This window comes from Arvicola amphibius, chromosome 6, assembly GCF_903992535.2.
Source record: "Arvicola amphibius chromosome 6, mArvAmp1.2, whole genome shotgun sequence".
Taxonomy (NCBI): Eukaryota; Metazoa; Chordata; class Mammalia; order Rodentia; family Cricetidae; genus Arvicola; species Arvicola amphibius.
The window spans coordinates 41,380,754-41,408,523 of record NC_052052.2 but is presented as its reverse complement, the minus strand read 5'-3'; the positions used below and the strand labels follow the sequence as shown (position 1 = coordinate 41,408,523).

At 50.9% G+C, this 27,770-nt stretch overlaps 1 protein-coding gene across 1 annotated transcript; it reads left to right on the top strand.

Moving 5' to 3' along the window:
• Positions 1–164: 164 nt before the first annotated feature.
• On the top strand, positions 165–18,773 carry Ttc22 (tetratricopeptide repeat domain 22). Its single transcript, XM_038334421.1, has 7 exons — positions 165–725; positions 13,387–13,442; positions 13,568–13,683; positions 14,979–15,097; positions 15,825–15,986; positions 17,731–17,883; positions 18,237–18,773. Exons 1-7 carry the CDS (start codon positions 165–167, stop codon positions 18,771–18,773), a joined length of 1,704 nt encoding a protein of 567 aa, XP_038190349.1.
• Positions 18,774–27,770: the final 8,997 nt, after the last annotated feature.

Below are 27,770 nucleotides of genomic sequence, written 5' to 3'. Positions count from 1 at the left end.
AAACACCTACAGGGCGAGTCCTCGGCTGGCTCTAGGAGCCACCCACTAGCAAGAGGTGCCCAGGACTGTCCTGCGGTCGTGCGGGGGCTCCCTCAGGGCCGCCCCATCCACTGTCCTCCGCAGCCTTAGGAGCTAGGAGGGGCCAGGGCAGCCCAAGGGCAGCCATGACGGAGCCCGGGGCCGAGGACCTGGACACCCTCATCGATGAACTGGACTACCTGCCCGGCCACTTCCACTTGGAGTTGCAGCTCAACTTCGAGCCGCGCTCACCGGCTCAACTGCGCGCCCGGGATCTGAAGCTCCAACGGGAGGGTCTGAGGCAGGAGCTGGAGCTGGTGGCCACCCCGCAGCTGCCTGCCGTGCGTCACCTCCTGGGAACCTTTTCCTTTTATCTGGATGAGCTGGACGAGGCCCGCAAGCGTTTCCTGGAGGTGGCCCGCGAAGACCCTGGCAACTTCAATGCCTGGGCCAATTTGGCACACGTCTACGGGCAGCTGGGCCAGGAGGAAGAGGAGGAGGCGTGCGCCGCGCGACTGGCCAGCCTCATGGGCCTGGCAGGGGACCCTGAGGATTCAGGAGACCCACGGCTCCGCGCTGCCCGCTGCCTGGCAGAGCAGGGATACGCACACGGCTTCGACGTGGGCTGTGCCAGTCCAGAGGAGCGTGCCCAGGTGCTGGAAGCCGGCATCGCACTCTACGACAAGGCGCTGAGCTATGGGCAGCAGGTGAGTGCTGGCAGAATTCTTCCATTTCCTTTGTAGGGATGCCCCCACCATTCCTGACCCAGGATGCCTAATAGCTTCGGGTTCCCGGCATTGCCTACCTAGCTTTCTGTTTCGGCACCAAGGCAAATATAACTAGGCCAGCTCATCCCTTTTCCCTCCTCTGCCAGCAAGGACCTATGCACATTCACCTAATAAGAGGCACAATCAGGCACCAAAACTTGCCAGATTTTCTTCCTTTCCTCTCCCCTAATCCACCTACCTATCCATTTAGACCCCAAATTTTGTCAGCTCCGCTGCCTCAGTGGGCGGACTTCCGTCTCCTCCCCAGCCTTTCTCTGCTGGCCCAGCCTCGGGAACTTTACCTCGCTATGCTTCACTCCGCTATCCACACAGTTGCTGCCCCTTACTGGCCACGTCTTCAGCTCAGGCCCCTCCCCACCAGCCGGCAGAATGAGTCCTGGGTTTGAGTGGCATTTGAGGCCCTCAGTCCTTCATCCAGGCTTTCACTAAATCCTACATCTGCTCCATTCCCTGTGGGCGGGGTGCTCACGGCTCCCTCCCTTCATACTTGCCACAAATTCCCCCTCCTGGGGAAGCCTCCGTGATTCCAGGCTGGTCACAGCATGCACTCAGCTTCCACAGCGCTGTCCCAACTGCCCCTCCAGCTCAGTCTCAACAGAGGGGGACACAGTGTTCATCCGATTTATCACTGTAAACCAGTCTGGTAGTCAGTAACACTCAGGTCCTGGCATTAATAGACCCTGGTATACTTATCAATATCCTGCAGATACAATAAGCACTTATCAGTGAGCAGCCCCGTAGGTCTGGAATCAAGGTATGGCTCTACTCAGTGCTTGGGGCTATGGAGTCCTCTGCAGGTCTGCCTGACTAGGGGCCATCGATAGCCACACCAGTTCATAATCAATAGGGTATGGTTCCTAGCTGGTTGATGTTTTGCTGTCTTCTGTTTCTTAGACACAAGCCAATGGGTCCAGCCTACACTGCAGGGGAGGGGGTTACACAGGTCAGAAATACCAGCAAGTGGGGCTCACTGGGGCATCCCAGAAGCTGCCTGTCACTGAGGCTGATGGAAGAGTGATGTGGGCATGTTATCCTCCTGAGAGCAATGCCCTAGCATGTCTCCATCCCCAAAACCTCCACACGCCCTGGGTGTCTTTCCCACTAAAGCGTACAACTTCTTTAAGGAGAAATATTGGAATGGTGACTTCAGGGAGACCACGTTGGAGGGTGTGGACTTGACCTAAGGACAACAGTGCAGGACAGAGGTCGAGAGGGGACTTAGGCTGCAAGGGTCCAGGTCCAAGCCCCAGCTCCCTGAGCTCTCTAGCTCCAGTCAACAGATACCTGGCTCTCCAAGTGCCCTTTCCCTCTCGGTGAAATGAGGTAATAATGGCATGTGTGTCATAGGTTTTCTCATTAGTATAATGGTGACACCATTTAGATGATGGCATAATTAAGAGTTAATGTTTGTGAAGTTCCTAGACGGCCTACATGGAGACAGCCACAGGGGATCCTCTGTTTCCTCGCCCACGAAGCCTCCTCCACTCCTAAGCTAGGAGCAGCTGGGAGAAGGACTTGGATTCCGTAGGGACCTCTGGTTTTAAATCCTGAACTTAAAGTTAAATGCCAGGCTTCAAGAGCTAGGTCCAGGACAGGCTCTAAAAAAGCTGCAGAGAAACCCTGTCTTGAAAAAACCAAAAAAAAAAAAAAAAAAAAAAGTTAAATGCCAGGCCACTGGGCATGGGTAGTGAAGCCAGAGCTGTATGTGTTGAGTGTGACTGTGGTCACACTCCTGGGCCGGGAGCTCAAGGCCCAAGGACTCAGCTTCAGGGACACCCACAGTAGAGGTTTCTCCCACCCTGCCATCTCCCCATCTGTGGAATAGCAAGGAAGGGAGATTCATAGCTACTGAGGTACTTTTCTGATCTCTGGAGGTGTTTGGGGGATGAAGGCTTCCTAGAGGAGGTGGTCAGGGAGGCAAAGGCTTAGGAGGGGCGGGTAAACAGAGGCCAGCTCCTGTCTGTATAGTCAGCACAAGACACAGCGGGCACTGCCAGAGGATGGAATGCTGAGAGTTTGTTGCTTTGGGGAGCTGCCCGAGGTCTGTGCAGAGCAGCTGGGGTCCAGGGAGAGGTAGGGTTTGCTCCCTGCCCCATCTGCCAAAGAATAGATGAGCCTGTACTCATGAAGTACCTGGTACCGAGTATGTGCTCAGTAAACAGGACAACAGTAATTTCAACCATCAGCATTAGGGGCTGGATCTGGAGAACTCAGCTCTGTTCCTGTTTTGCTGTGTGGCTTAGAAAGGCTGCTTGTCCCTGGCTTCTGCGCAGACTTCACAGAGGCCAGTACTGAGCTCTGTATCCCTCCCTGAGATGCACTGTGATTATCCTGTCAAGTAGTAGAGAGACCTGTACATGCCTAGCAGGTGGTTACTGAATTTCTCTACATTTATCCATACTGCCTATGTGCCAGGCTTGTATTTAAGAAGTCCTAGCATTAAGAAGCTCCTCAACAACAGAGAAAGCAAACATCAGTTCCTCCATTAATCACCTTACCCAAGCCCTTCCTCTGGGAGAAGAAGCCCAAAGGACAAGTTAGAGATGCCCCTACAGCTGCCCGAGGTCACATGCCCATGACACATGACACTGTCTAAATAGTGAGCACCAGAGAGCATGCTTTCTGAAATAAAACCAGTTCCCCAGGGCCTGACAATGGACATAGACTTCAGCGGCACATGGGGACCTAATGCTGGCATCAGTAGTGACCTAGAAAATCCAGGTCCTGTGGAGTAGAGAAGCCATGTGCAAGTTCCAGAGAGGGGATGCTTTTCAGCAGAGGTGACTGATGGAAGCTTCTGGAAGAGGTAGAAATAAATCTGTTAGCAGGAATAAGAGGAGGGCATGCCCAGCATGATGTCTGTAAAGGCCTGATATAGCAGGAGCTTACGGAGCTTGAGGACTTCAGAGAGAGTTACCTGGGGCGGGAGGTGAGGACCAGGAGGCGATAGCACAACCACTCAAGAGCTCTGAAACCGGGTGCCACCTTCCTCATTAGCCACATCTTCCCTGACCATGTTGGCCCCCTCTCACAGCAATCCTAATAGACGATTCCCCAGACATCTGTGTAGACTTCTCCCTCACTAAGTAGGGCTGCCCTCTGCCTAGAAAGCAAAGGTACCCATTAGAGCCTAGCCCATGCTGTCACCTGCTTCTGGGAGCCTCCTCACATAGCTGCCCCCTCTGGGCACCTTCCACCTTCATCTTATACCAGGCTAGCAGTTTGCCTGACGGGAGTGAGCTAGTAAGTGGAGCTGAATACTCCTATCCTAACTTGCCTCAAGCCTTTGCTTGGTGGTGGAGGGAGACCCCTCACAGGCACTCTCAGGAATCTGGGATGCAGAATACTGAGGGCGGGTGTTCAGGCAGTCCAGTCACCATGCCATTTGTTTGTGAGATCATCGAAGGCAGGAGGTAGAGGGTGGGAAGCAGGAGGAGGGACTCCCCAGCTTCGGGAGCACTTGTGGGAGCAGGGGAGGTGGGCAGGGGCCACCAAAGCTTGTGTAATGCAGGAGGCTTTCCACCTGTTGGGAGGAGTTGCAAGAGACAGGCAGGATGAACCAGGAGCTCCTTGAGGCCAGAGGACAAATGCCCGTGGAGTGGAGTGGCTGTAGTCTCACTGCTACTACAGAGGGAACAGTGTGAAGCTAGCTCATCATTCAGCTTGTAAATGGGGGGGGGGGGGGGGGGGGGGGTCTTTGGGATGCCGGGTCTTTGCTGTTCATTCCCTGTTGGGAGGTTTGGGGTTATGATACTGGGGGTGGAATCCAGGCCTTGCTACACTAGATAAGCAGTCTATTGCTGAGCTCCACCTCTAAGCCTTGCTCCTTGTCCTGGACAAAATTCTGAAGAGAGGTCTTGCTGCTATCACTCTTTCTATCCTCTGAAGACCACCTTTACACACACACACACACACACACACACACGCACACACACACACACACACACACATGCCTGCACAGGGGTGGGGGGAAGCAGAGAAAGAAGACAGAGTGATTGATTTGCAGGGATAGAGATTCCTGGCATGGATCTCATCTATCTTTAGACAGATCAGGTGGAGATTCTGCTCCAGCCCCAGGTGCTGCACGCAGTTCATGCCTCATGAGATCCTAACACGACTGTCCCAAGGTTGCTGGGAAGATAACCAGGACATGAAAGCACCAGATGTGGATTGGGATCCTGTGCAGTTTTTCCCCAGCATCTGGCCCCTCCAGACACTGTGTGGCTCCATACCAGGCAGTGTCTGTGGTTCCTTTTGGAGGGAATTCTGCTTTGTCCCATGAGGGGTGAGCCCTGTCTATGTTCTCTTTGTTACCTGTCCCCGCCAGGGGTGAGCAGAGATGGAATGAATGCCTGGAGATGGGATCCTTGTAACTGTTGTTAATTTTATTTTTTGTTTTTTTAAGACAGGGTTTCTCTGTGTAGCCCCGGCTGTCCTGGAACTCGCTCTGAAAATTAGGCCGGCCTTGGGACTCAGAGACCTACCTGCTTCTGTTTCCCAAGTGCTGGGATTAAGGGCTTGCATAACCACTGCCTGACTAAAAATTTAATTGAGTTGAATAACTCAATTTTAAGTCTTAAGAAAAATCCATGTTTTTTAAAAATAAACTTTAAAAACTTAGAACTTTCCTATTTCTCCAAAAAAAAAAAAAAAAAAAAAGAATAGTCCTGTCCCAGGGCACTCAGTTATTTCATTTTCTTTTCTCAAAATATTGGCTTAACACATGCATAAACATGTATGTAAACATTCACACATAACACATACACATGCATACATTGTACATGCACAGACACAAGAACTAACATGTACACACACATCCACACATGGGCACATACATACATGCTCACATACACACTGTTGATAAAATTCCTTCTCTGGGAGAGACATAAACAATGTCTAAGGTTCCAATGACAAAGAAAGGTACAGTTCCACCAGAATTCACCCTGGGGAGCAATGTGTTTACTTACCAAGCAACAGGTGAGGGGTTACAGAAAGGGACAGAGGTGACCTTAAAGCAGCCACACTGGAAAGTCTGAACTCAGTGTGGATGATGACTCCCCCATGACTCTATAGAGACAGCCCCCTCCATTATACTTCTCCACCTAAATCCCTCAGCCTCCCACCCCAGGAATCCAAGGCCATAAGCAATTAGGGCAGAATTGCTTCCAAGTGGTTGGATGGGGTAGCTGGATACTCAGCTTGAAGGTCCCATAGCGCTTCTCTCTCTCTCTCTCTCTCTCTCTCTCTCTCTCTCTCTCTCTCTCTCTCTCTCTTTCTCTCTCTCTCTCTCTCTCTGCCCACTCCTTCTAAGAGGGAAGGTCAACAGGCCCAGCTGTGCTGAGCTTTTGTGAACAGGCCAGCAGAACTCCCAAAGATGGTGGCAGTTTTGCTTGGAGGGTGGTCCTTTATAACACATGCCTGCTAATATACTTGCAGATCCATGTATGAACACACATGAACACTCATTTGCACACACACATACCCACACAAGTAAGTGCTCACACATGTGCGTGCTCCTGCCCCTCCCCACCCCTCACAGCTGCCTGGGTGAGACCCATCCACAACGGGAGCCTGAGGGCTGTCTGAACTCAGAACTGCACTTCATTAGTGCTTTTTGTCTAACTCAGACATCACAGAGCCACTGCCAGTTAGGCATTGTGTTTCCCCCCACCTGCAGGGCACAGCAGGCTCCAGAGGGGAAGCAACCTTCCAGGAGGTTCATCATCAGGGATGCTGGAGGGCAGGGAAGTGATGCCTCAGGCCAGCTTCACAAAGAGTGGGCATTCCATCTTTCGTGCCTAACGGGGTTGAAAGGGGACCCTAGTCAGCAAACCCAGGGTCCCTGTGTGCACGTTGGGTACACACACCTCCATGGTTCTGGGAGCTCTGATTCGGTTCACGATGAATGAATTCAGATGAAGCCAACAGAAGGAGGATGCCAGGCCATGGGCTAATGAGCTGGTCACTGAGCATGCCTGTGTTTTTCTGCATCATCTCACGTGATCTCATAGAAACGCTGGCAATGCCATGCTATTCTACAGATGAGCAAACAGAGGCTCAGAGAGGTGCAGCCTTGCCCAAGGGTATACACAGCCGTGAGTGACAGGCAGGGACCAAAGTCAGGTACATTGGTTCAGGGTACAGCATTCCTGCCTCAGCCTTGTGGTGTCCTTGGAGCCACTCACATTTGCTGCTCATTGCTTCTGGGAATGCTGCTGCCTTCTCTCCCCACTAACTAGTAACCTTGAGGGCTGTAGTCTGTGAGACCTCAGAAGGCAGGCATTTTTTTTTTTTGTATCATCTCATTCAATTCAATTATACCTGACAGAAGAAATCACGTCCACAGGGCACTGCACAGTGGGGAGCTGAGGAGAGTGAGGCTCACTGCTCTTACCTGAGGGCAAAAGACTCCCTCAGATCCACAGCCACTACAGACCCTGAGTTTGAATTAGATCTGCAACAAAGAGACGTGGCTCCTCAAGGTGCAGTCAGTGTAGGGACCACACGAAACAAAGATGACCCACAGGGTCTGCAGGTATGACAGACTAAGGGACAGCAGGGAGCTGCCGTTGATCTGCTCAGAGCATGAAGTCCAGAGTCATGGCACTCAATTCCCAGTGCCCTCCACCAGCCCATTTACTACCCCACCACAAGCTTCTTAGATGGGCAGGATGTTCAGAAACACAGAGACGGGCTCAGTGACCAGGATCCCTCGGTAGAGGAAGGAACTTCGGACTTTCGTGATTCCGCAGACTCAATGAGGCAAGTCAAGGGGAACACTAGTCCCCACAGCAGCGTGGGGAGGAACTTCTCTCTGTCCTGTCCAGTGTGCTCTGCCGCTGTCTGTCACCACTGAAGACATTCCACTTGTGCTAGACGGACTCGTTCTCAGGCAGGTCTGACACCTGCGATTGTTTCTGAAGTGTCTGCCTTCACAAGGCCAGGGATTCAGGATGCTGTTGAAAGATTGGTTTTTGGAGGGAGGCAGATCAGAACAGAATCCTGGTCCTTCTACCCGGCAGTGTGGCAGAGCTGTGGCTCTTTGGCTGTCTTCCAATCCATCCAAGGAAGATGTGATACCTAACTTTCTGAGCTGCTCTGAGAATCCGGTGCCACCATGCCCCGCAAGCCCAGTGACCTGGGAGAAGCCTTCTTCCTTTCCATTAGTTCCCTCCCAGGAGGGTATTAGTCATCCGGGGGCCTCCCTGGAATGTAAAGAGCAGCTGCCAGGGCAAAGTTCACCCTACCAGGTAAATACTCGCTGAGAGCCTAATTGATAACCCAGTCTAGTCGGTAGTCAGTAGTTCTGTGAACTGAGGGTTTAATGAGAGGAGAATTGAAATCCTTTAAAGTCACTTCCAATGTCTCTGTCTCTGAGGCCCCACCCACGGACATGCTTGAATCCACACAAACCTGCCCTGTGACACTGTATCTCATCCCACTCCTTCTGCCAGGTCACCTGCCTTTGTCTCTTATGCCACAAGCCACAGAAGCAAGCTCGTCAGGCATCCCCGAGGAGGAGAGTTCTGATCCTTTGGCCCATTGGAAAGGGACACACCTCTCAGCCCTTCACTCCACCCTCTGTAGGGGTCCAGCCGGCGGCTTTCAAACTCAGGCCCTCCGAGAGGACACTCAGCCTCCTGGGCCACACCTCTAGAGCCACAAAGAGATGAATCAAGAATTTGCATTTCTAAGTACTGGTAGCTCACACAGTAATCTTAGCACACCCAGACTGAGGCAGGAGGATTGCCACAAGTCTGAAGCTAACCTAGACTATAGTATGAAACTCTCGTCTCAAAAAAAAAAAAAAAAAAAAAAAACCCAAAAACCTTAACCAAGTTGGCCTCGAACTCACGGAGATCTCAGCTCTCACCGCTCTATCACAGCTGTCTCTCCTACAACCTCTCTAACAAGGAACTCTTGAGGAGTCAAATGAGCCAGCACATGGTCTGCTCTGCACAGCAGAATTTGTTGACTATCACATCGTGTGACATAACAAACAGCTAAGCCTGGATGTGATGATGCACCCCTGGATTCCTAGCAGGAGATGGAGGCAGGATGCTGTCAAGCTCTAGGCTAGCCCAGGACATGCAGTAAGATGCTCCCTCATTAAACGGGGTGGGGGGGTGGCGGGGTGGCGGTGTGGGTCTGTAAGTCTTGGTCCAGGCTTTCACGTCGGTCATGTGACTTCGAGGACAGCATCTTGCCTCAGTTTTCCCATCTGTACTAAGATGGTAATAATTCTCACTTTCCCTTCCATGTGGGACAGTCAGAAGCCCTAAGTAAGCTGTGAGAACGTGCTTTGCAAATAGTAACCATGGTTTAAACCCTGGCTCTTTGCGGTTAGTGTGGGGGAAAGGTGAACTTGAAGACAGAGGTGGCTTTTGGCCTGCTTTCCCCATCTCAGGGTGGAGGCACAAAATGAGAAGAGGAGCAGGCTGATGCTTACTTAGGGAACCCCTCAGGGTCTATCCCCCTCTCTCACCTGCGGCTAGTCCCAGGGTGACTGCAGACTCAGGCTGGGCCTCATGCAGCTCCTTCTTGAGAATCTGCCCCAGGATGAGGGCCAGCCTGACACCTAAGGCTCTGAAGTTGACTGGCCCCTCTCGTGGGGTATCCTAGGCAGAGCCCACACCAGGCGGTCCAAGAAACTCCTTCCATTGCGTTCTCAGTCTTTGCCTCCTCCCAGGCTGCCTAAACCCTCAGCCTCTGGGAGCTGGGAACCCTGGAGCTGTGTGCCTTGCCTGCCACTAAGGATCCTCAGCAGGAAAGAGGCAAGTATCCCCTCCTTTCAGCAGGAGCACACAGCAGCCACAGGCCTGTTTAATTTAATGCACTGTGGCTTGCCAGGTTGCCCCTGGTAACAGCTTCAGCTGCTGCTCCCAAAACAGCCAGGACTTTTAAAGGGACAGGCTGTTTTCATGCTGGCATTGCACTGCAGAGGGAACAGCATCCAGGAGCTGCTCCTGGCTGACAGCAACCCAGAAGCATCCGAGGCCTCCACTCCATGTCCGCTGACCCCACTTGTAACCCAGAAGCCCACCTTCGGCATCACTCACAAGTGAGAGCTGTCACTTGTATCACTCAGATAGCTGCAGTTCTGAAAATCAGTGTAGCCTCCAGATTTGGAGGGTCGGGGAGAGAGAAGAGTGCAGGCCTAGGAGCTGCTCCTGCAGTTCAGGGATAGTGCCGCCAGGTAGTGACGTGGCTTCCATTGTGAAATTCTTAATAAGCAGGTTCAGAATCCGAGGGTGACAGTGAGCAGAGTGGCAGGGGAAGTGTCTGCTCATAGACCTTGATGTTAACGCATGTGGACCTTTGGGTAAATCACCCCACCTCTCAGGTCTCAGGATCCCCAGATACATGATAAGGAGGATTGGTAACGGGAGGTTAGGGCCGTGGGCCGTGGAGGGATGAGCTTAACTCCCAGCTATGCCGTTCACTGGCCATGCGGTTTGGGCAAGTAAGGTAATGTCTTTGGACCTGAGTGCCGATGGAAGGAGTGTCTACACACAAGAGGAGCCCTGCCCAAAGGCAGTGGGTCAGGCGGGTGTAGTGTACACACCTATAATGTAAGCACATGGAATCACACGTTTGGAGCTATCCTGGGCTACACAGCAAGTCCAGGACAACCTAGGCTACCTAATGAGATGCCGTCTCAAGCAACAGCAAAAAAACAAAACAAAACAAAACAAAACAAAAAGTGGATGGCACATCTAATACTGGGGTGCTATGGAAACAAGACAGATGTCTGCAGCCCTAGAGGCGGGAATAAGGTGCGGAGGGTGTCTTCAGGTTCCAGGTCTTGAAGCCCTAGGGCCATTTGGGGCACTGAAGCAGCCCCAGCCCACACCAGGAGAGATGGACTCCTGTTTGCCCCTGCGTGTGCCCCTGAGGCACACAGCACTACCCTCCTTTGCAGATAAGGATGCAGCCTCTAGGCACTCATCCCCAGGGCCACCCAATTGGGCCACTCAGACCCATGAGCCACCCAGCCTCTGCTCTGCTCATTCCAACCCAGAATCCACCCTACCAGCTCTTGTGTTGCACCCCCATCCCTTATCAGAAACAAGGAAGAAAGTGTGAGGCCTCTTCCCTCCATGACTCATGTTAGACCATCACAAAGCAGGCCTGTGACCAGACCAGAGGTCTGAGGTCACACCGACAAGCAGCCAGGCAGCCCGAGGCACCATGGGTCACTCATGGGCAAGTGTTTGACCAGGATAGCCCATAAAAGGTGCCCCATAAATTTGAGCCCTCCCTCCCTTCCAAGGACCAGTGTAAGGACAACAGACAGATAATCTACCATCCTATCCCCACTCTGTGCTTTGGAAATGTTCCCCATTTCTCAAGGATGGCCCAGAACCCTTGGGGCCTGCCCCCTGTCCCCCACAGTGCTTTTCACAGTCAAAGCCCTGGTGCACGTAGCCCCTCCTAGAAACGATTTAACCCACTGAAGTGTCATGAGTAGCAAAACACACGTGGGTGCTTGGCACCCCCAGCGCTAGCCCCTGCTGTGGCTCCCCAACGCCTTACAGATGGGCTCCAAATTCTAAGCCTGGTACTTTGACCCTTCACAATGTTCCCTCCCTGGCTCCCCGACTCTTTGGGTTAGGGATTCCAGCCCTGGTCACATACAGACCCCTTTTCCGCTCTCCTACCATCTCTGAACTTCTGCCCGTGATGGTCAGTCCTCCAGGAATAGTATTTCTTGCTATATCCCTCTGGCGGTGCCCTCACTCCTCGAGGACCCTGTTCTAGTGCCACTTCTTCAGAAAGCCTTGGGGGACCCTGGTCTGGGGAGGACATCTCATCAGAACTCTCACAGTCCCCTCATCCCTTCCATTCTAATTGTGTCTTTACACCTGGCTTTGCTGCCAGGCCAAAGCCTTCAAGATGTGACCACCTTCCCTCTCCTGTCTTCACTGCCCAGCCTTGAACCATTCAGCATTCACTGGCTCCCTCCTCCTCACTTCACAGTGTTCTTTGCTTTCCAAGTTACATACATATGTACACACACACACACACACACACACACACACACTTTACCCAAGATCCCGTTCACTGGCTGTGACTCCCTCCACCTCACGCGCGCACACACACAGTGTTCTTTGCCCTCACATCCCTGAGAAGCTGCTCAAGCCACCACCCCTCAACACACACACACACACACACACACACACACACACACACACACACCAGGTACCCTGGTCCCTGTCTCTCCCTCTGAAGTGCCACAACCTAGTCAAGACTCAGCTCGGAAATACATCCTCTAACTGGGCGGTAGTGATGCACACCTTTAATCTCAGCATTTGGATCTCTCAGTTCAAGGCTACCCTGGTCTACAGAGAGAGTTCCAGGATAGCCAGGGCTACACAGAGAAACCCTATCTCAAAAAAAAAAAAGAAAGAAAGAAAGAAAGAAAGGAAAAATAAAATACCTCCTCTGGCTGGGAGTGGCGTCATCCTGCTGGAGATGGTCTGCCATCACTATCAGGGCTTTGGTCAGACTTTGCCCCTCCTCCAGGGTTTGACAATCTGCATGGTGACAGGAACCAGGAACATGGGCTATGGAGCTAAACAAACATCAGTTCCCCAGAGCTGCCCTCTCCAACTGTGCTACCTGGGCAAGTCACTTCCCTCTCTGCACCTCAGTGTATTTACCTGTAGAGGAACTAATATCCAGGTCCTAGGTTTGCTGTGAGCTCAGGCAATGGGCACGAGAACCTTGGCACACACACCAGGACGCTCCATACCCAGGTCTGTTTCCCTAGCCAGTTTATAAGCCTCTTAATGTCAGAGTTCAACCGTCACTGGAGGCCACATCCCCGCAACACCTCAGAGGTGCTCAGGAAGGCTGGCTGATCTGAACGTTGCTGGAGGGGGAGAAGTGTAGGGAATGAGGTGAGTGAGAGCCCGAGCTGAGAAGGCAGGAGAGCGGGGCAGGGAGATGACTGTGGGGGAGGGGCCAGAGGCAGAGGCAGAGCTACCGATATGCACTGGGGATTTTATTGGTATTCATTAAAATTCCTTCCCAAGGCAGGAAGAGCTACTCCCGTAAATAGCAGCATAAATATTTTATTGGGTGCCTGAGTCAGTCTAAATGCACAGCAGGGTTGGCGAGAATAATAATGGGAAAATATTCAGGGAGGCCGGGTGAGCTGAGCTCAGTGGACTCACTTAACATCCCCAGAGAGGTGGAAGTGGGGAAGGTGCCAGAGGGAAGCGGGAGGGGAAGGAAGAAAGGAGAACACAGCTGAGCAGAGCTGGGGTCTGGGGGACCAGAGACTGGGTAGAGTTAGCTGGGGAAGGGGAAGAACAGGCTCCACACCTGCTCCGTGAGGGCTGCTTCACTGGGGACTCATGTGGCTCATCTCAAAAGCCCTTTGATCAGAGAAGGAAAGCAGTTTGTCTGCGGCTGCCCTAACAGGCACCCACATCAAGGACGCTAATGGCCAAAGTCCCCCCCCCTCCACTGTACCTGTTGCCTCTTCAAGTTTAGGCTCTAGCATGGGTGCTTGTAAGCACCAGCCTGAGTGTCTCAATAACCATCATACAACATGTCATTCTCTGTTTCCTAGATCCCAATAGAAGAGAAAAGGAGCTGGTACTTCACCATGGCAACGCTCTTCATCAGGTCAGGCCCAGGACTGGAGATGGGTTGGGGATGGTGGAAGAGGCGTGGCCTGGAAGCGAGTAGAGGTGGGTGGGTTCTGCCATGGCAGAACTCTGGGGCCAGCCACAGCCCTTTCCTGCCCACAGGCTGGACGGCATCTTGCTAGAGATTGGCACCGACGATCAGAAAAGGCTGCTAGCCTTCAACCGCACCCTGGCCTTGCTCCGGCAAGTCCTCAAGTCCTCAGACTCCCGGCACCAAGGTGGGAACTCCGGGTGGGGTTGAAGAGCCTCTGTCTTGCTGTCCTGCCCCTGTCAGTAGTTCTGTCTGACTCCATCCCTGTCTCTTTTTGCCTCACCCTGGCTCACCTCACAAACCTGTGTCTACCCAAGGAATCCCAGGCTCCTTAGCATAGCAGACTCAGGTGGGATGCCAAAACCTGTGGTCCCAGCACTGAGTGGCACATGAAACATACAAAGGACTTGGATCAGTGGTAAAAACAATTTACCCACGTGGAAACAGGCAAAAAGAGTTTACTGAGGTATGCTTCAAGGAAGTAGCGGGGAAATCACTGCTTCTTCAGGAAAGAGAGAATAGCCGCTGAGAGGGAGTTTTTTTTATAGCCGTTGAGGGGGGTTACTTGGCATTGTTTCCTATGCCATTTGTGTGGGGAAACCTATCTGGGTGGAGAGGCTCCACCCCGTGCCATCTTGTTTAGTAGGAACTTTGGCAGTAAGTTGTTTTCCTGGAGATTGGTCATTTGTCCAAGGAGCCGTGGGGTCAGGTTCCAAAGGTTGTGGCCAGGCTGTAAAAGCATAGGAATTTTGCTTTTATTTGGGGCCTTTTGTTTCTCTATTCAGAAATCTGAGGTAGCCCAGAGTGCTAAAACAGCGTGTGTTCGATGGTAAGACTACCACCAGACACAAGCCCACTAAGCATACAATGACACAGACCCATATCTTGGAATATACAACATGTGTCTCCACCACCTTCCGCCCCCGTCTATGGTTAGGGAAGAAGGCTGTGTAGGAGACAGTGAGTCACTCGTTCTAAAGGCCAAGCAGCAATCACAGGGACTGCACCCCCCAGGAAGCCAGAAGAGCTATGTCCCTGAAATGGCATCTCCTGTGTGACATGTTTAGACACAGAGTAAGCCCAGACATGGCCTGCCATACCCTCAGGAGTCCTATTATTATTATTATTATTATTATTATTATTATTATTATTTATACAATATTCTGTATGTGTGTGTGCCAGAAGAGGGCACCAGACCCCATTACAGATGGTAATGAGCCACCATGTGGTTGCTGGGAATTGAACTCAGGACCTTTGGAAGAGCAGGCAATGCTCTTAACCTCTGAGCCATCTCTCCAGCCCCCCTCAGGAGTTCTATAACCTCCCTCTGCCTTTCGTCTTCTCTGTCTCTGGCTCACGCTGTAGTCCTTTATCTTTATGGGGACCAGTGCCTACAGAAGAGGAGTTGGCCCCCATCCCCGCTTACGCTTACCCTGCCTCCACTGCTCTCTAGAGACCCTACCCTCTCTTGCCCTCACCCAGCTTTGGCCTGGTGCTATGTTGGCATGCTGCTGGAGAGGAAAGACACCTTCTTCACCACCCCCATGGGTGTCCACGAATGCGGATACTCAGGGACGGAGCCCCTGGACTGCTTTGGCAAGGTACGTGCATGTCCTGGGTACACCCACTTCGCAAACTTGGGACTCTCCCAGAGCCCTCTGCTTCTCTGGGCCAACCCCGCTGTGTGACCTACCCAGAAAAGACCCTTCTCCAGCCCTCCACCTCCACCCTCTCCTCACCCAAAGGACCAGCGATCCTTCTCCTTCGTGCCTGCTCTTCTCTGCCTAAGGTCAACACCATCCCCACCTAAAATGGCCCACACCCATCCCTCCAGCCTTGAAATGGGTCCTGGAACAATTCTTCCCTCGGCTGTGTTTCCTTTCTCTCACTCCCAGGGGTTTAATAGAGGGGACAGATTTACTGGGGTCTCCTTACTGGGTCTGCCATCAGGCTCTGAGACAAATCACTTAGAACCACCAGTAGCAATCAGCAATCAATACCAACATTGGCAGGGAGACACTGGCCCGGCTAGAAGTCCCGTAAGTATGAGAAGGTTGAGGGAGACACTGGCCCAGCTAGAAGCCCCATAAGTATGAGAAGGTTAAGGATGACTCTGGCCTACATCTTATCAGTCACATGACAGTGGAAGAAAAGCTTAAGAATGTGCCAGTGAGCTAGACTCCAAGGAATCTGGGGCTCCAAATCTTTGGTTTGCCCCAAAGTGGTTACTGTATGACTAAGCCATGTGGATGGTGGCCATGGGTAGGTAGGATCTGTGAATGTGGTGACTCAGCTTTATGCTCCATTTCCCCCTTCCTCCCTTCTTAGGCCATTGAAATCGCCAAGGACCATCCTCCCATCCTGAATCGTCTGGCCAAAATCTTCCACTTCCTAGGAAAGCAGGATATGGCCATAGGAACCTGCAACATGGTCCTGGATGTGCTTAGAGACCCACAGCTCAACTGGCAGGCGTACAGCACCAGGGCCAAGGTGAGACAGCCCCGCCTCATTCTGCTATGAGGTATAAGAGGCCAAAGGTCAAGGGCACAGATGCTGGGGCCAGTGCCCTGGAATCTTCCTGGCCGAGAACTTAAGAATCGTCTAGACACCCAAAATGCCTGCCTTTTGAGCTAAGAGTTAAGCTTGGTGCTGTGTGTAAACATGGAAGCAAACATATCCCGTTCGTGACTGACTGACTGATCGCTATATTAGGTCCATCTTTAGCGACTTCATTGTCTCTCCAGAGACTGGGCTGCACCATATCCTCAGGGCTCCCAGTCACACGCTGAGGTGAGAGTTGCCTCCCTCCATTCTCCTTGCTGGACCCAGCTCTACCTCTGACACCCCTCAGAACCCAGCTGCTTGAGGCCACACCTACAGCTCTGAATTCATTTTTCTCCAAGTTAATAAGTCCCCCCCACACACACACACTCCTCATCGGCTCTACTACCTTTTCATTATGCTTCCAATCTGGTCTCCATGGCTGCAGGAAGTAAACAGAACTTCTGCCCTGTAGTTGATGCAGTTGCTACTGATAATAAGGATACTCACTGTAAAGCCAGAAGGTGGCGCTACAAAAATCTTCCAAGCTGTGCTCTGTTTAATCGCCCTGAGAATCCCCTAAGAAGTGGGGCATGTGACAGTCTACGGACGGGGCATGGCACAGAGTGGCAGCCAGCTTCTTCAAGGTCCTGCCTTCACTTTGCTAGAATGACAGCCGTAGCTCCCTGTGGCTCCAAAGGTCACACTTACTACTCAGATGACCAGAGCAAGAAGGAATATGGACAGAAGGGAACGCGCAGGACAAGGATGGAAGCCAGGAGCTCAGACCTGGCTATGATAGCTTTGTCCAGCTCCTGTTCTGACGCGCTTTCTCCCATCCTGTTGGCCTGGGTCTCCACCTAGAATGCTCGCTTGGTAGACACTCGACTGACTTTCTCCCTTCCTGCAGGCCTGACAAAACTTCAGCTTTTTTTCTAGTGGTCTCTTATTGAAAATGTCAAACTACTTGCCGGTATCTTCTGCACCTTCCCTGCTTTACTTTTCTTTTTTTCTTTTTTGTTCGTTTGTTTGCTTCCTTGTTTGAGACAGGGCTTCTCTGGCTGTCCTAGAACTCACTCTGGAGACGAGTCTGGCCTCCAACTCAGAGATCCTCCTGCCTCTGCCTTCCAAGTGCTGCCATCAAAGGCATGCACCACCACCACCCAGCTACTTTTCCTTTTTAACACCCAAGACACTGTTTACTCTTTGTCCTGCTGATTGCTCCTCTGTACTGACATAGAAGCTGACACTTTGCCATTTTATTTTCCACTGTGTCCTCAGTGCCTGGCACATGGTTAGTTTTGGGAATTGCCAACTTTTCAATTTAGAAAATGGAATTCAGATGTTATAACACTTCCTCGAGGTTATACGGCAGATTGTGGACGCATTCAATACGTGTTTGCTGGAAGAATAGATAGAGGGAGGGAGGGATGGATGAATGAATGTTCTTACTTCATCCTTTTCCTCACTGTGTAAGCAGGGAGGCAGGCCCAGGATGGGGAGTGGTTACCCTAGCTGGCACAGAACTAAGACCCAGTGCTCCTGGGTCCCAGTCTGGTGTGGCAGGCTTTCTGCAGCCACACAGGATGCCTCTGGTTGCTGCCGAGAAGCAATCTGGCTTTTTTTCGTGAGATCAGAAAGGAGGCAGATGCCTTGGGTAGAGGGTTTCCCCTGAGTTGCCCCTCTACTGCAGGTTCGAATCAGAGCCTATGTTCACGACCTGGAACGGGCCAAGGTGGGGCTCGGGGGTATGCCAGACAGGAACCACCTGGCCTGTGCCAAAGCTGACCTTGAGGAAGTGATCAAGGTACACCCAGGCCTCAGAACCTACCTAGACATCGGCCAGGTAAGAGACAAGGGCTGCCTGGACCCTGAGGACAGAGAGGAATACCGTGGTGTCTGCCCTGCTCTCTCCTCCCCCGACTGTCCCGTGGATTGGATGCAATAATGTGTGTAGATGTCTAGAAGCCTCCCTCGTCCCACCCACTACCCCCTTAGCAGTCAGTACAGGCCGTGATGTGCTCAGGGAAGGGCTATCAAAGGTGATCATAATTGTATGTGGGAGGGCTTAAGGCTAGATGTGGAGGAGCTGGGACTAGAACCCTGCTACAGGGTTTCCCAGGGTACAGGAGAAATGGTGGGAACTGATTAGGGGGGCTAGGGTGTGAAGGAGGAAGGCTAAGAGGCCACCCCACCCAGGTTTACTACTACATGGGCGTGGATGCCATGAGGGAGATGCTGGCTGTGGATGAAGCCGCACTCAACCAGGCGCTGGTCTTCCTGGCGAAAGCTGGCGAGTTGGAGCTGGGAGACACGCTACCGGAGCTGCAGCTGCTGCGCGGCAAATGCTTACGAGTCCAGGGCGAGGATGCCAACGCTGCGGCCTGCTTCAAGCGTGCAGTGGAACTGGACGACACGGGATCCAGCCACACCGAGAGCTTCGGCTGCCTGCTCGAGGCGCTACTGGCCCAGTGGAGCCAGGCACAGCTGAACGACGGTGAGGTGGGCTGCGAGGTGGACATCTGGTTGTGCCACGCCCGGAGCAAGTACCCAGTGGCACGCCTGCGCCAGGAGCTGCAGCGGGTGTGGCGTGGCCACACAGATGAGGTCCTGGGCCTGGCTGGTGCCCTGGTAGCCCAGGGACGGCCGGCACTTGTGCGGCTGCTCTTTGAGACCATGGAACACGAGGGTGAGGACGCTGGAGGACCATGCAAAAATCGAACGTCCTCCTCCTGAGTCAGGTGCTGATGCCCTGATGTCAGATCCCAAAGAGGCCCCACATGGATGACTGTGTCTAGTCTTGGCACTCAAGACAGGCCACCTGGAAGGGTGAGCAGAGCCAGATGTTTTCTGCATTGAGTTATAGTTTAGTTGAAGGCTTGCCTAGCAAGCATTGAGGCCCTGGGTTCGTTTCCTACACCTGAGGGGTGGGAGAAATCAAAGCAGATTTTCTCCCCCCACCGAAATTGTGAATGGGTCTTTTGAAACGTCCTATAAATTTGAAATACCCATAGGGCAGGGAAGGGGCGCTTGCAGGAAATTCTGCAGAAAAAAAAGAGTCTGGGAGCAGGTACGAGAGCCCAATGGAAAACTGCCACTTGAAGAAAAGAATTTTACAAACTTGCAGGGGAAATAGGATAGTTCTCAAGTCTCCTGACAGAAAAGATAGCTGTCTCCGATGTGACTTTCTATCCCAGATGTCTGAGTGACTGCCACTGGAGTCCCAAGGGCCACACTGAAAGTTTAGCTGAGTAGTCTCAAGTCCTCAGCCAGAAAAGTCTAGCTAAAACAGACCAAGGTAGCACTGTGTGTGGGAGCCAGCAGGGTTCTGACTTAAGCCCAGGCTTTCAGAACCAGTTCCTACCTCGCCATCAGCGTCCAGCAAACCTCTGCTTTGGTCAGCCTTCCTGGAAGACATCCCGAAGTCCCTGAAATAAAACTCATCAGAAACACCCTCACTCACCTTCCCTGTCCTCTCTGCATCCCTGCTCCTGTCCTGTTTAGTTTTTTGTTGTTTATTGTTTTATGATAACCTCAAGGACTTTTCTGAAAACCTCATTTGCATATTGTATGGGCAGTCAGCAAACACCCATTCTAATTTCCCTCTCGGTTCTCTGCACATCGACCAAACATCACATAGGTCAAGAACCCCATTGCCTGGGCTGCCCACTATGTGCTACGCATAGATCAAGTGGATGAGCTCCTCACTTCATGGATGGCACAGACACAGACAAGGTTCCAGACAGATGAAGAGTCATCACGGAGGCAGATCACCCCCACTCCCTGTCACCTCCTGGCTGGAGGCTTACAGATGTGGCATCTTTGGTCAGAGTTAGGCTCTCCTGGTGCTCTTTCAGGGATGCCATTTACGTCTGTCAAGTCCATGGGAACCTCAGTTCTTCCATTTCCTGTCTCATCAAATACATAGCAAGCACAGGCCAAACTCCAGAACAGCTTTGGGGCCAGAACCAACCCTGTCTTTGCCTTGCCTTCAGAGAGGTGGCAGTCTGGACTATGCACAGCAATTAGGAAAACACCTTATGAACCAACCTCAGTACTGAAGAAGAGCTACAAAGCTACTAGAGACCTATGGAAGTTTTTGAAAGGCACCTGTCCCCAGCTGTCCTCAGCTAGAATGAGTGGCCCTTCTGTAGCAAAATAAAGAATGTGCTGTCCCAGGACCTGAATCTTGGCTGTTCCTCTTCAACAAGCCACTGTCAGGTCAGGCCTGGAAGTCCCTTGCTCTGCCCCCTGAGTGTCTGGGAGGACAACTGTCACACAGATGAAGCCACAGGAGCCTCAGTCCTTCCACTGCCTGCCTTGTCTTCTCACAGCTGCTAGGCAGCTGGGAACATCTGTTTAAGAGGTATGAGCAAGGGATGTGAAAGACTATAGAAATGAACAGGATTCCTCAATTACAGCTTTCAGAGACCCTTAGTTCTCACCTGCTCCCGCCTCCCATCTCCCGATCGCCGAGTGGGAGTGTCTACAAACCGTTGGGTACTGCAGACAGGCAGTTTGCTACATCACAAAGGAATTAATTGATAGTCAGGTATAATGGCTTGCACCTGTAATCCCAGCACTCCTTGGGCTTGGGATCAAGACCAGCCTGGGCTACACAGTGAGTTCCAGGTCTGCAGAGTGGGAGCCTGTCTGGAAAGCTAAACAAATAAAAGAAGACATTTTTAAAAGGAAGGGGAAAAAATAAAGATGGCAAGAAAGCCACAGAAAACCAGTTCATTTTCAACAGGTCTGTCCTTTTATAGAGTTATCCTTTTCTAAAACGATTTTCCTCAATTCAAGTTCATTTCTTGGGGTCATCGAGCATAGACCCTAATAAGTGAAGTGACCTTGAATAGACTCTTTGCTCTGCTCACCATTCTCTCCCTGGCATGGTGCTGTTGTGCAGTGTTGCCAGCCAGATAATGCTATGCTCTGACCTGGGCGCTCACAGCAAAGGTGCGTAGGTGTGAGCGGCTAAAAAGCTGTTCAGCGCAGGATTTCTCTCTATCTCCAAACAGCCCCCACAGGGGAGCACCCTGCATGGATGATGGTGACTGGATGCCAAATGTCTCCTTCTCGGGCTGTTGACTTTTCTTCTTGTTTAGGGAAGGGGAGGGTAATGACATTTAGCACTTTACAGCCTAACAGTAAAATGAGCAGATGGAAACAGATTCCAGCACTGCGGACTGAAGCTCTGCAGCCAGAGCCCCGCCCCCCCCGTGCCCTCCCCCGCCCCCACCCCACTGTTCTTGGAGCCAGAGTCACTGGCACGCTCCCCTCTCAGCTTTGCCACATTCAGCTGCTCACATCGGGTTTCACACCTGTTCTACATCTACCCTCAACCCTACCCCCACCTCCTGACAACTACACCCACTAACACCCCCAGCTACTTCACCTCCCTGCCTCTGCTGGGGCGAAGAGGGTGCGTGCTGTGTTTAGAGAGTGCTGCTTGTCACTTTCCTTGCAGAAAGTCTGGTTTCAGGAGCATTGTCCGTTTTTCTCCCGAGAGTACAAAGATTAAAGTGGGTACTTCTGGGCCCGGACCCAAGACCCCTTCTCTCGGGCTCATTTTATTTTAATGCTGGGTCCCCAGCCTGTGGTGCTGTTTGCTGTTTTGAAGGAACCTTTAGGTGGGAGACGGGGTCTGGAGTCCTTTGAGAATTATTTTCATTTGGTCGGTGTCTGCTGCCTGTCTGCCAAAGGAAGATGTTGACACGTGTGCTCCCACAGACTGAGCCACCCCGTTTTGCCTTCCCCTACTCTGAAGAACTAAACTTTGAAAACAAACAAACAAACAAACAAACAAAACTGTAAACCCAAAGAATAAGGTGGCAGTGGGTAATAGGAGAGGATGTTTGTAGGGCACCTAGGGGATCCTCAAGCTGGCTTTGCAGGATTTACTAACATGCCCTGTTTTAATTGTCTCTGACAGGCATTTGGTCACAGAAATGAGAAAAATAGCAAATACACTTCCCCAAAATCAAATTCCAGCGCTGTAACATTGGACTTCCCAGCCTCTAGAATGCAAGGCACACATCTCTGGCTTTTTTCTTTTTGCTTTTCCTTTTGCTTTTCTTTAGAAATTCCCCAGTCTCTGGGGCTGGAGAGATGACTCAGCAGCTAAGGCTACTTGCTGATCTTTCAGAGGGTATGAGTTTGGTTCCCAGTACCCACATTGGGCAACTTAGAGCTGTCTCTAACTCCACATCCAAGGGGATCTGATGCCTTTGACCTCTATGGGCGCCTGTACTCACCTTCACATAATGATACATGTACATAATCAAAAATAAAATACACCTTAAAAATAAATCTTAAGAGCCGGGCAGTGGTGACACATGCCTTTAATCCCAGCACTCAGGAGGCAGAGGCAGGCAGATCTCTGAGTTTGAGGCCACCCTGGTCTACAGAGTGAGTTCCAGGACAGTCAGGGATACACAGAAAAAAACATGTCTTGAGAAAGAAAAGAAAAACAATCTTTAAAAAACACAATTAGAAATTACCCAGTCTCAAGTATCTTGTGATATTAGTACATACGGACTTAGAAAGCCAGAGAGCACAGATATTTGGTCCAACACTATTCTGGATGTTTCTGTGAGATTGTTTTTGGATGAGACTAGTATTTACCCCCGAGAGCTCTGGGTAAAGTGGATCGCCGTCACTAATGTGTGTAGCCTTGTTCACTCAGTAACAAGGACTAACTTCCCTTCAGCAAGAAGACCCTTTGGGAGCTAGAGAGATGGCTCAGAGCTTAAGAGCACTGATTGCTGTTCCAGAGGTTCTGAGTTCAATTCCCAGCAACCACAGAGTGACTCACAACCATCTATAATGAGATCTGGTGCCTTCTGGGCACCAGAATAATAATAATAAATAAATAACTTTTTAAAAAAAGGCCTTTGGACTACAACTACAACAGAAGCTATTCTAGCTGGCCCAACCCACAAATTTTTGAGCTTACTGGCTTCTATAATCATTGGAGTCAACTGTACTCATTGCACACACACACACACACCTATAATTTCTGTTTCTCTGGAGAACCCTCATGCAGATGCCTATTCAAATGCTCTCTCTTCTCAATAAGGACCCACTCTCTCAGTCCTCCCACAGTGCTGTTCTTACATGCCTCTATATATCATAATCTATCTTATTAAATTTCCTAAGTGCAAATAGGAAGGAAGGGGTACTGCGGTATTTATTGCATACCAGATGTGTGAGACACTATAGCACTCGCCTCGTGTTCATTCATTCTTTTATTCACCAATTAATTCAGCAAAGTTTTATCGAGCATTTATAATGTGCCAGGCAATGATCTAGTCCAGGGGGTGGATAAACTATGGGTGAATTTGGTCTGCCACCATAGTTTTTTTTTAAATAAAGTTTTATTGAAACACAGCCATGTTTATTTGTTTACATTCTCCTATGGTTACTTTCCCTAGATAATGACCTAATTGAAAAGCTATGAAAAAGACCATATGGCCTGCAAAGCCTGAAGTACCTAGTGTACTGTTTAACTCTTGAAGAAGTAAGTTTGGTGCCCCCGGGATAGGCATTAGTGTATCACTGCGTTCTAAGGTGACGGAGGTAGGGGAAGAACGAAACATAAGTGAGCCCCTCCTTGGAAAAGCCTTTGCTGTGTTAAATAGCGATGAGTATCAGAGAGGAGACTGAAGGGTATGAAGCATGCAGGGGATGCCGTGAGTAGGGGTGGATTGCGGAGGGGAAGAGGATGTCCGGGCTGAAAGTGGGACAGTTAGGCAAAGGCCTGAGGAAGTGGAGGAGTGAGTCCTGAGGGCGGGCATGGAGCTGTCAGGAAAACAACAGGTGCACAGCCATACTGGAGTGTTAGCTATAAGTACAATCCCATTTAACACTGGGTACAGGTGCCCTTCAACAACTTCCCATATACAGTCACATTTAATTACAAGTCATTGTCTAATTACACAGATAATCATACAAAAGACCCATCTGAGTATCTTTCTGCCACCTACTCACACAAGACTTCCAGTTTAAAGTTTCGTCCACTGCTCGGATGTCATGTCTGAGACCACTACAAGGAACTATGCCCTCCTCTTGAAAGGCACTCTCCCATGAAGCCCATAGCTCCTGTAGCCAGGGAGTCCACTGTGAACTTTATCCTGCATGTTCTACCCATGCTTAGAGTCCCTCTTGGTTTGCGGTCATAGGCTCTGGATGCAGGAATGTCTTGTGTCAGAGGAGTTTGTCATCTGAGGGGTAGACAAGCTGTCCCTTCCTCTATTTATTGATATATTAAGCCACAAACCAAGCAAAACTGTGGTTCTTCAAAATGCCGAGGATACAGGAAAGGGCAAGATTACGGTCACCCTCAAGAGGATGCAAGTGTTGCCAGGGAAAGCCACTGGGGCATGAAGTGTCCCGGGGCTGTGGGACAGCAAGGCAGCTGTCCATTTCTTTCCCTTTCTTTTTGATAACTAGAAAAAGAAATGAGCTTTTTCTAACTTGTGGAGCTAAACTAGGAATGCAACTATAAATCAAAGCATCCAGTAAATTGATTGAAATGTCTCCCAGGAATCTGCTATCATGGCAGGGTCAGACACTGGGTCTCTGCCACCCTGGACTCTGTGACTGTCCCGCCAGGCCCCCACTCCAGACCGCAGAAGCTCCTGTGCACATACAGATCACTACAGCACGCTGGTCTGCCTCCCAAGGGGGTCGTGAGCTTTAATTAGTTACTGTGGTTAAGTGCTCTGAAGATGTGGGGGTGTATAAACACTACAGGTCATTAGGCCTCTTCATACCACTGTGTTCTGCAGTCCGGGAACTGCTAATTGAGAAATAATTAACACCTCAGGGTATAAAGGGCACTGCCTAGATTTCCCAGATCAGAGGGGCTATAACTATGTGCGTGGGCAGAGGGAGAATAAAAGGTCACTGTGGCCACATGGATCCCAAGAAATTCCGAGCATGACTTCCCTCCCAGTAGGAAGAATATTGCTCCAGCAAAACCTGAGAGACCCCAGTGCCCGAGGAAAACCCTTCCCATAGAGCTGGGCCACGGGGACCCAGTGTGGCTGTTAGAGACAGAACTCAAGACCACCAGCTCAGCCTGGTCCTCTAAGCAGGTTGGCAGACACTATGGTCATGTGCTCTCATGTGTTCAAGCCAAGCCATGTCTTCCTCAATGTAAGGGTATGAGGATCCCATATATCTACCACCCTTCCTCACCAAGTTGGCCAGGATCTTTCTTGCAGACCAGCTCATCTAACGCAGTCATTCTAGGGGAGACTTTAAGATATCAATGCCTGGGCTTGTCCCACTTCAGTAATGATGTACATGGGGATTCCTGCCCTGCTCTGGCTGGGATATTAAGTCACTGGAGCCTGCATGCCTGGGAGGAATAAAGACATTCTTAAAGAGACACTGTGCCCCTCCTTGTGGCTATGGAAACAATGCACCACAAGAAATGAGAATTCCTCTGGAAATCTCACACTAAGGGGAAGGAAATGACTAAAGTCTGACCCAATGTAGTGGTCTGAAAGAAAATGGCCCCCAAAGAGAGAGGCACTATTAGGAGGTGTGGCCTTGTAGGAGGAAGTGCGTCACCATGGGGGCGGGCTTTGAGGTCTTTTTTTCTCAAGCTTCACTCATTGTAATAGTCAACTTCCTGTTGTCTCTTAGTCAAGATGTAGGACTCTTAGCTCCAGCACCACATCTGCCTGTACACTGCCATGCTCCCCCACTCTCCCCCCATGATGATAACAGACTGAACTTCTGAAACTGTAGGGAGCCACCTCAGTTAAATGGTTCATTTATAAGAGTTGTTGTGAGCCGGGCGGTGGTGGCAGAGGCAGGCGGATCTCTGTGAGTTCGAGACCAGCCTGGTCTACAAGAGCTAGCTCCAGGACAGGCTCTAAAGCTGCAGAGAAACCCTGTCTCGAGAAAAAAAAAAAAGAGTTGTTGTGGTCATGATGTCTCTCACAGCAATAAAAAAAACCCCTAAGACAGTCACCCAGAAAGAAATCTATCTCCCAGAAGAGGATCGAAATTTGTCAGGCCACCTTTCAGGACAGTCTAGAAATGGTGACAGCGATGGCTTTGAGACAGTCTAGAGGTCCTGATTGGGTGTCTCTTCTCTGCCAGTTAAAGAGTTAAAAGGCAGGGGCAGTCTGAAGCACCACAGGTGGCAGCAGAGAAAGCTCAGACACCTCAGACAGAATCAGCAGTTGGAGAAAAGGCATTCCCTGGGAGCGAGGAAACACACACACAGCAGACACAGAGAAAAAGACCCTTTGCAAGGCATAGGGGACACTCAGCCGGAAAATCCAGTCATCCCTCTAGGGCTGGGGGTGTTAAAAGCCTCTGAAGGGTCTTGCGCTATTTAGGATTAGTCAGTTTGAAGGTAGCAAGGATGGTTAATTGGCCCAGAACTGTGGTACGGCTTGTCCTGATTGGGCCTGCAGCTGGTTGAGCCAGTCCGTCACCACGGGGCCTGCTGGTGGGAAACAGAAGCCTACAAGGCTTTTCTTTGCTTTAAGCTGATGGGATCAGGAGGGTGAGAAAAAAGTTGGCCATCTTGGAAATTCATCACCTTTATTACCTAGCCATGGCTTCTCTCCCTGTCTGTCTGTCCACCAGGGAATCTGTCTAACTCCTAGTCTCAGCTTGTTGAGGATAGGTGGCCAAATCTGGCTTTACTGGGGTTTTCGGGACCTAGGTTCTGACCCTTAATAATTCTGGTGTATCAGGAGCTGTGAGAAATAAAGATGCAGTCCCAGCGCCGGCCTATCCCTCTTGTATGACATCATCACATTCTGCTCGATGCCTCTGACTGTCCTGGCCCCTCTGCCTGGCAGATACTTTCATCTCTAAGCTAAGCTGAAAGGTCATTTCCTCAGTAAGCGCCCCCTTCCCTGTGCTCCAGTGAGGCTACTGATCACAGGCAGGCGGTGTTCATGAAGCTCCTGGGGCACGGAGAGCTGTCTGGACCATTATGGGAATAATCTGTGTCTTGCGGTGGGCCCAGTACACTTGAGGCCGTCTATAAAGTGTCGTTGTTGAACAAGGGAACTGAAATAAACGCAGCTGCTGCTCAGGACATTTACATTCTGTTCTGTGTCTGTAACATTCTCCCCCAGACAGCTACAAGGCTCTGGACTCTCCCCTCCTTCAGCTCTTTGTTAAAATGCCGCCTTTGTGCTAAGGCTTTCTATGGGCGACCTGTTTTACATCAGGACCATCCAGCTCCCCGCTCCATGCTTTTTAAGCTAACTTGTCTTTGGAACATTTAAAATACCCTAGGGCTAACAACTTAATTTCTTTCTATGAATTTTTTGTTAATTTTGATTTAAAAAATAATTTTATCAAAATCCTTTTTTTTTTTGGTCTTAGCTTCTGAGTTCTTTATGCTCTGCACTTTCTAGTTTGTTTGTTTGTCAACATGAGAGAGCTAGAGCCATCTGGGAAGAGGGGACCTCAACTGAGAAAATGCCCTTATCAGGTTTGCCTGTAGACAAGTCTGTGGGGAGACGTCTTAAAGAATGATTGACATGGGAGGGCCCAGCCCATTGTGGCTGGCACCACCACTGCACAGGCAGTTGTTGTCTAAGAAGGCGGGCTGAACAAGCCACGAGGAACAAGCCAGTAAGCAGTATTCCTCCATGGTATTTGCTTCAGCTGCTGTCTCCAGGTTTCTGTCTTGAGTTCCTGCCTTGACCTCCATCCCCCATGGTGGACTGTAACCTGTAAGCTAAAACA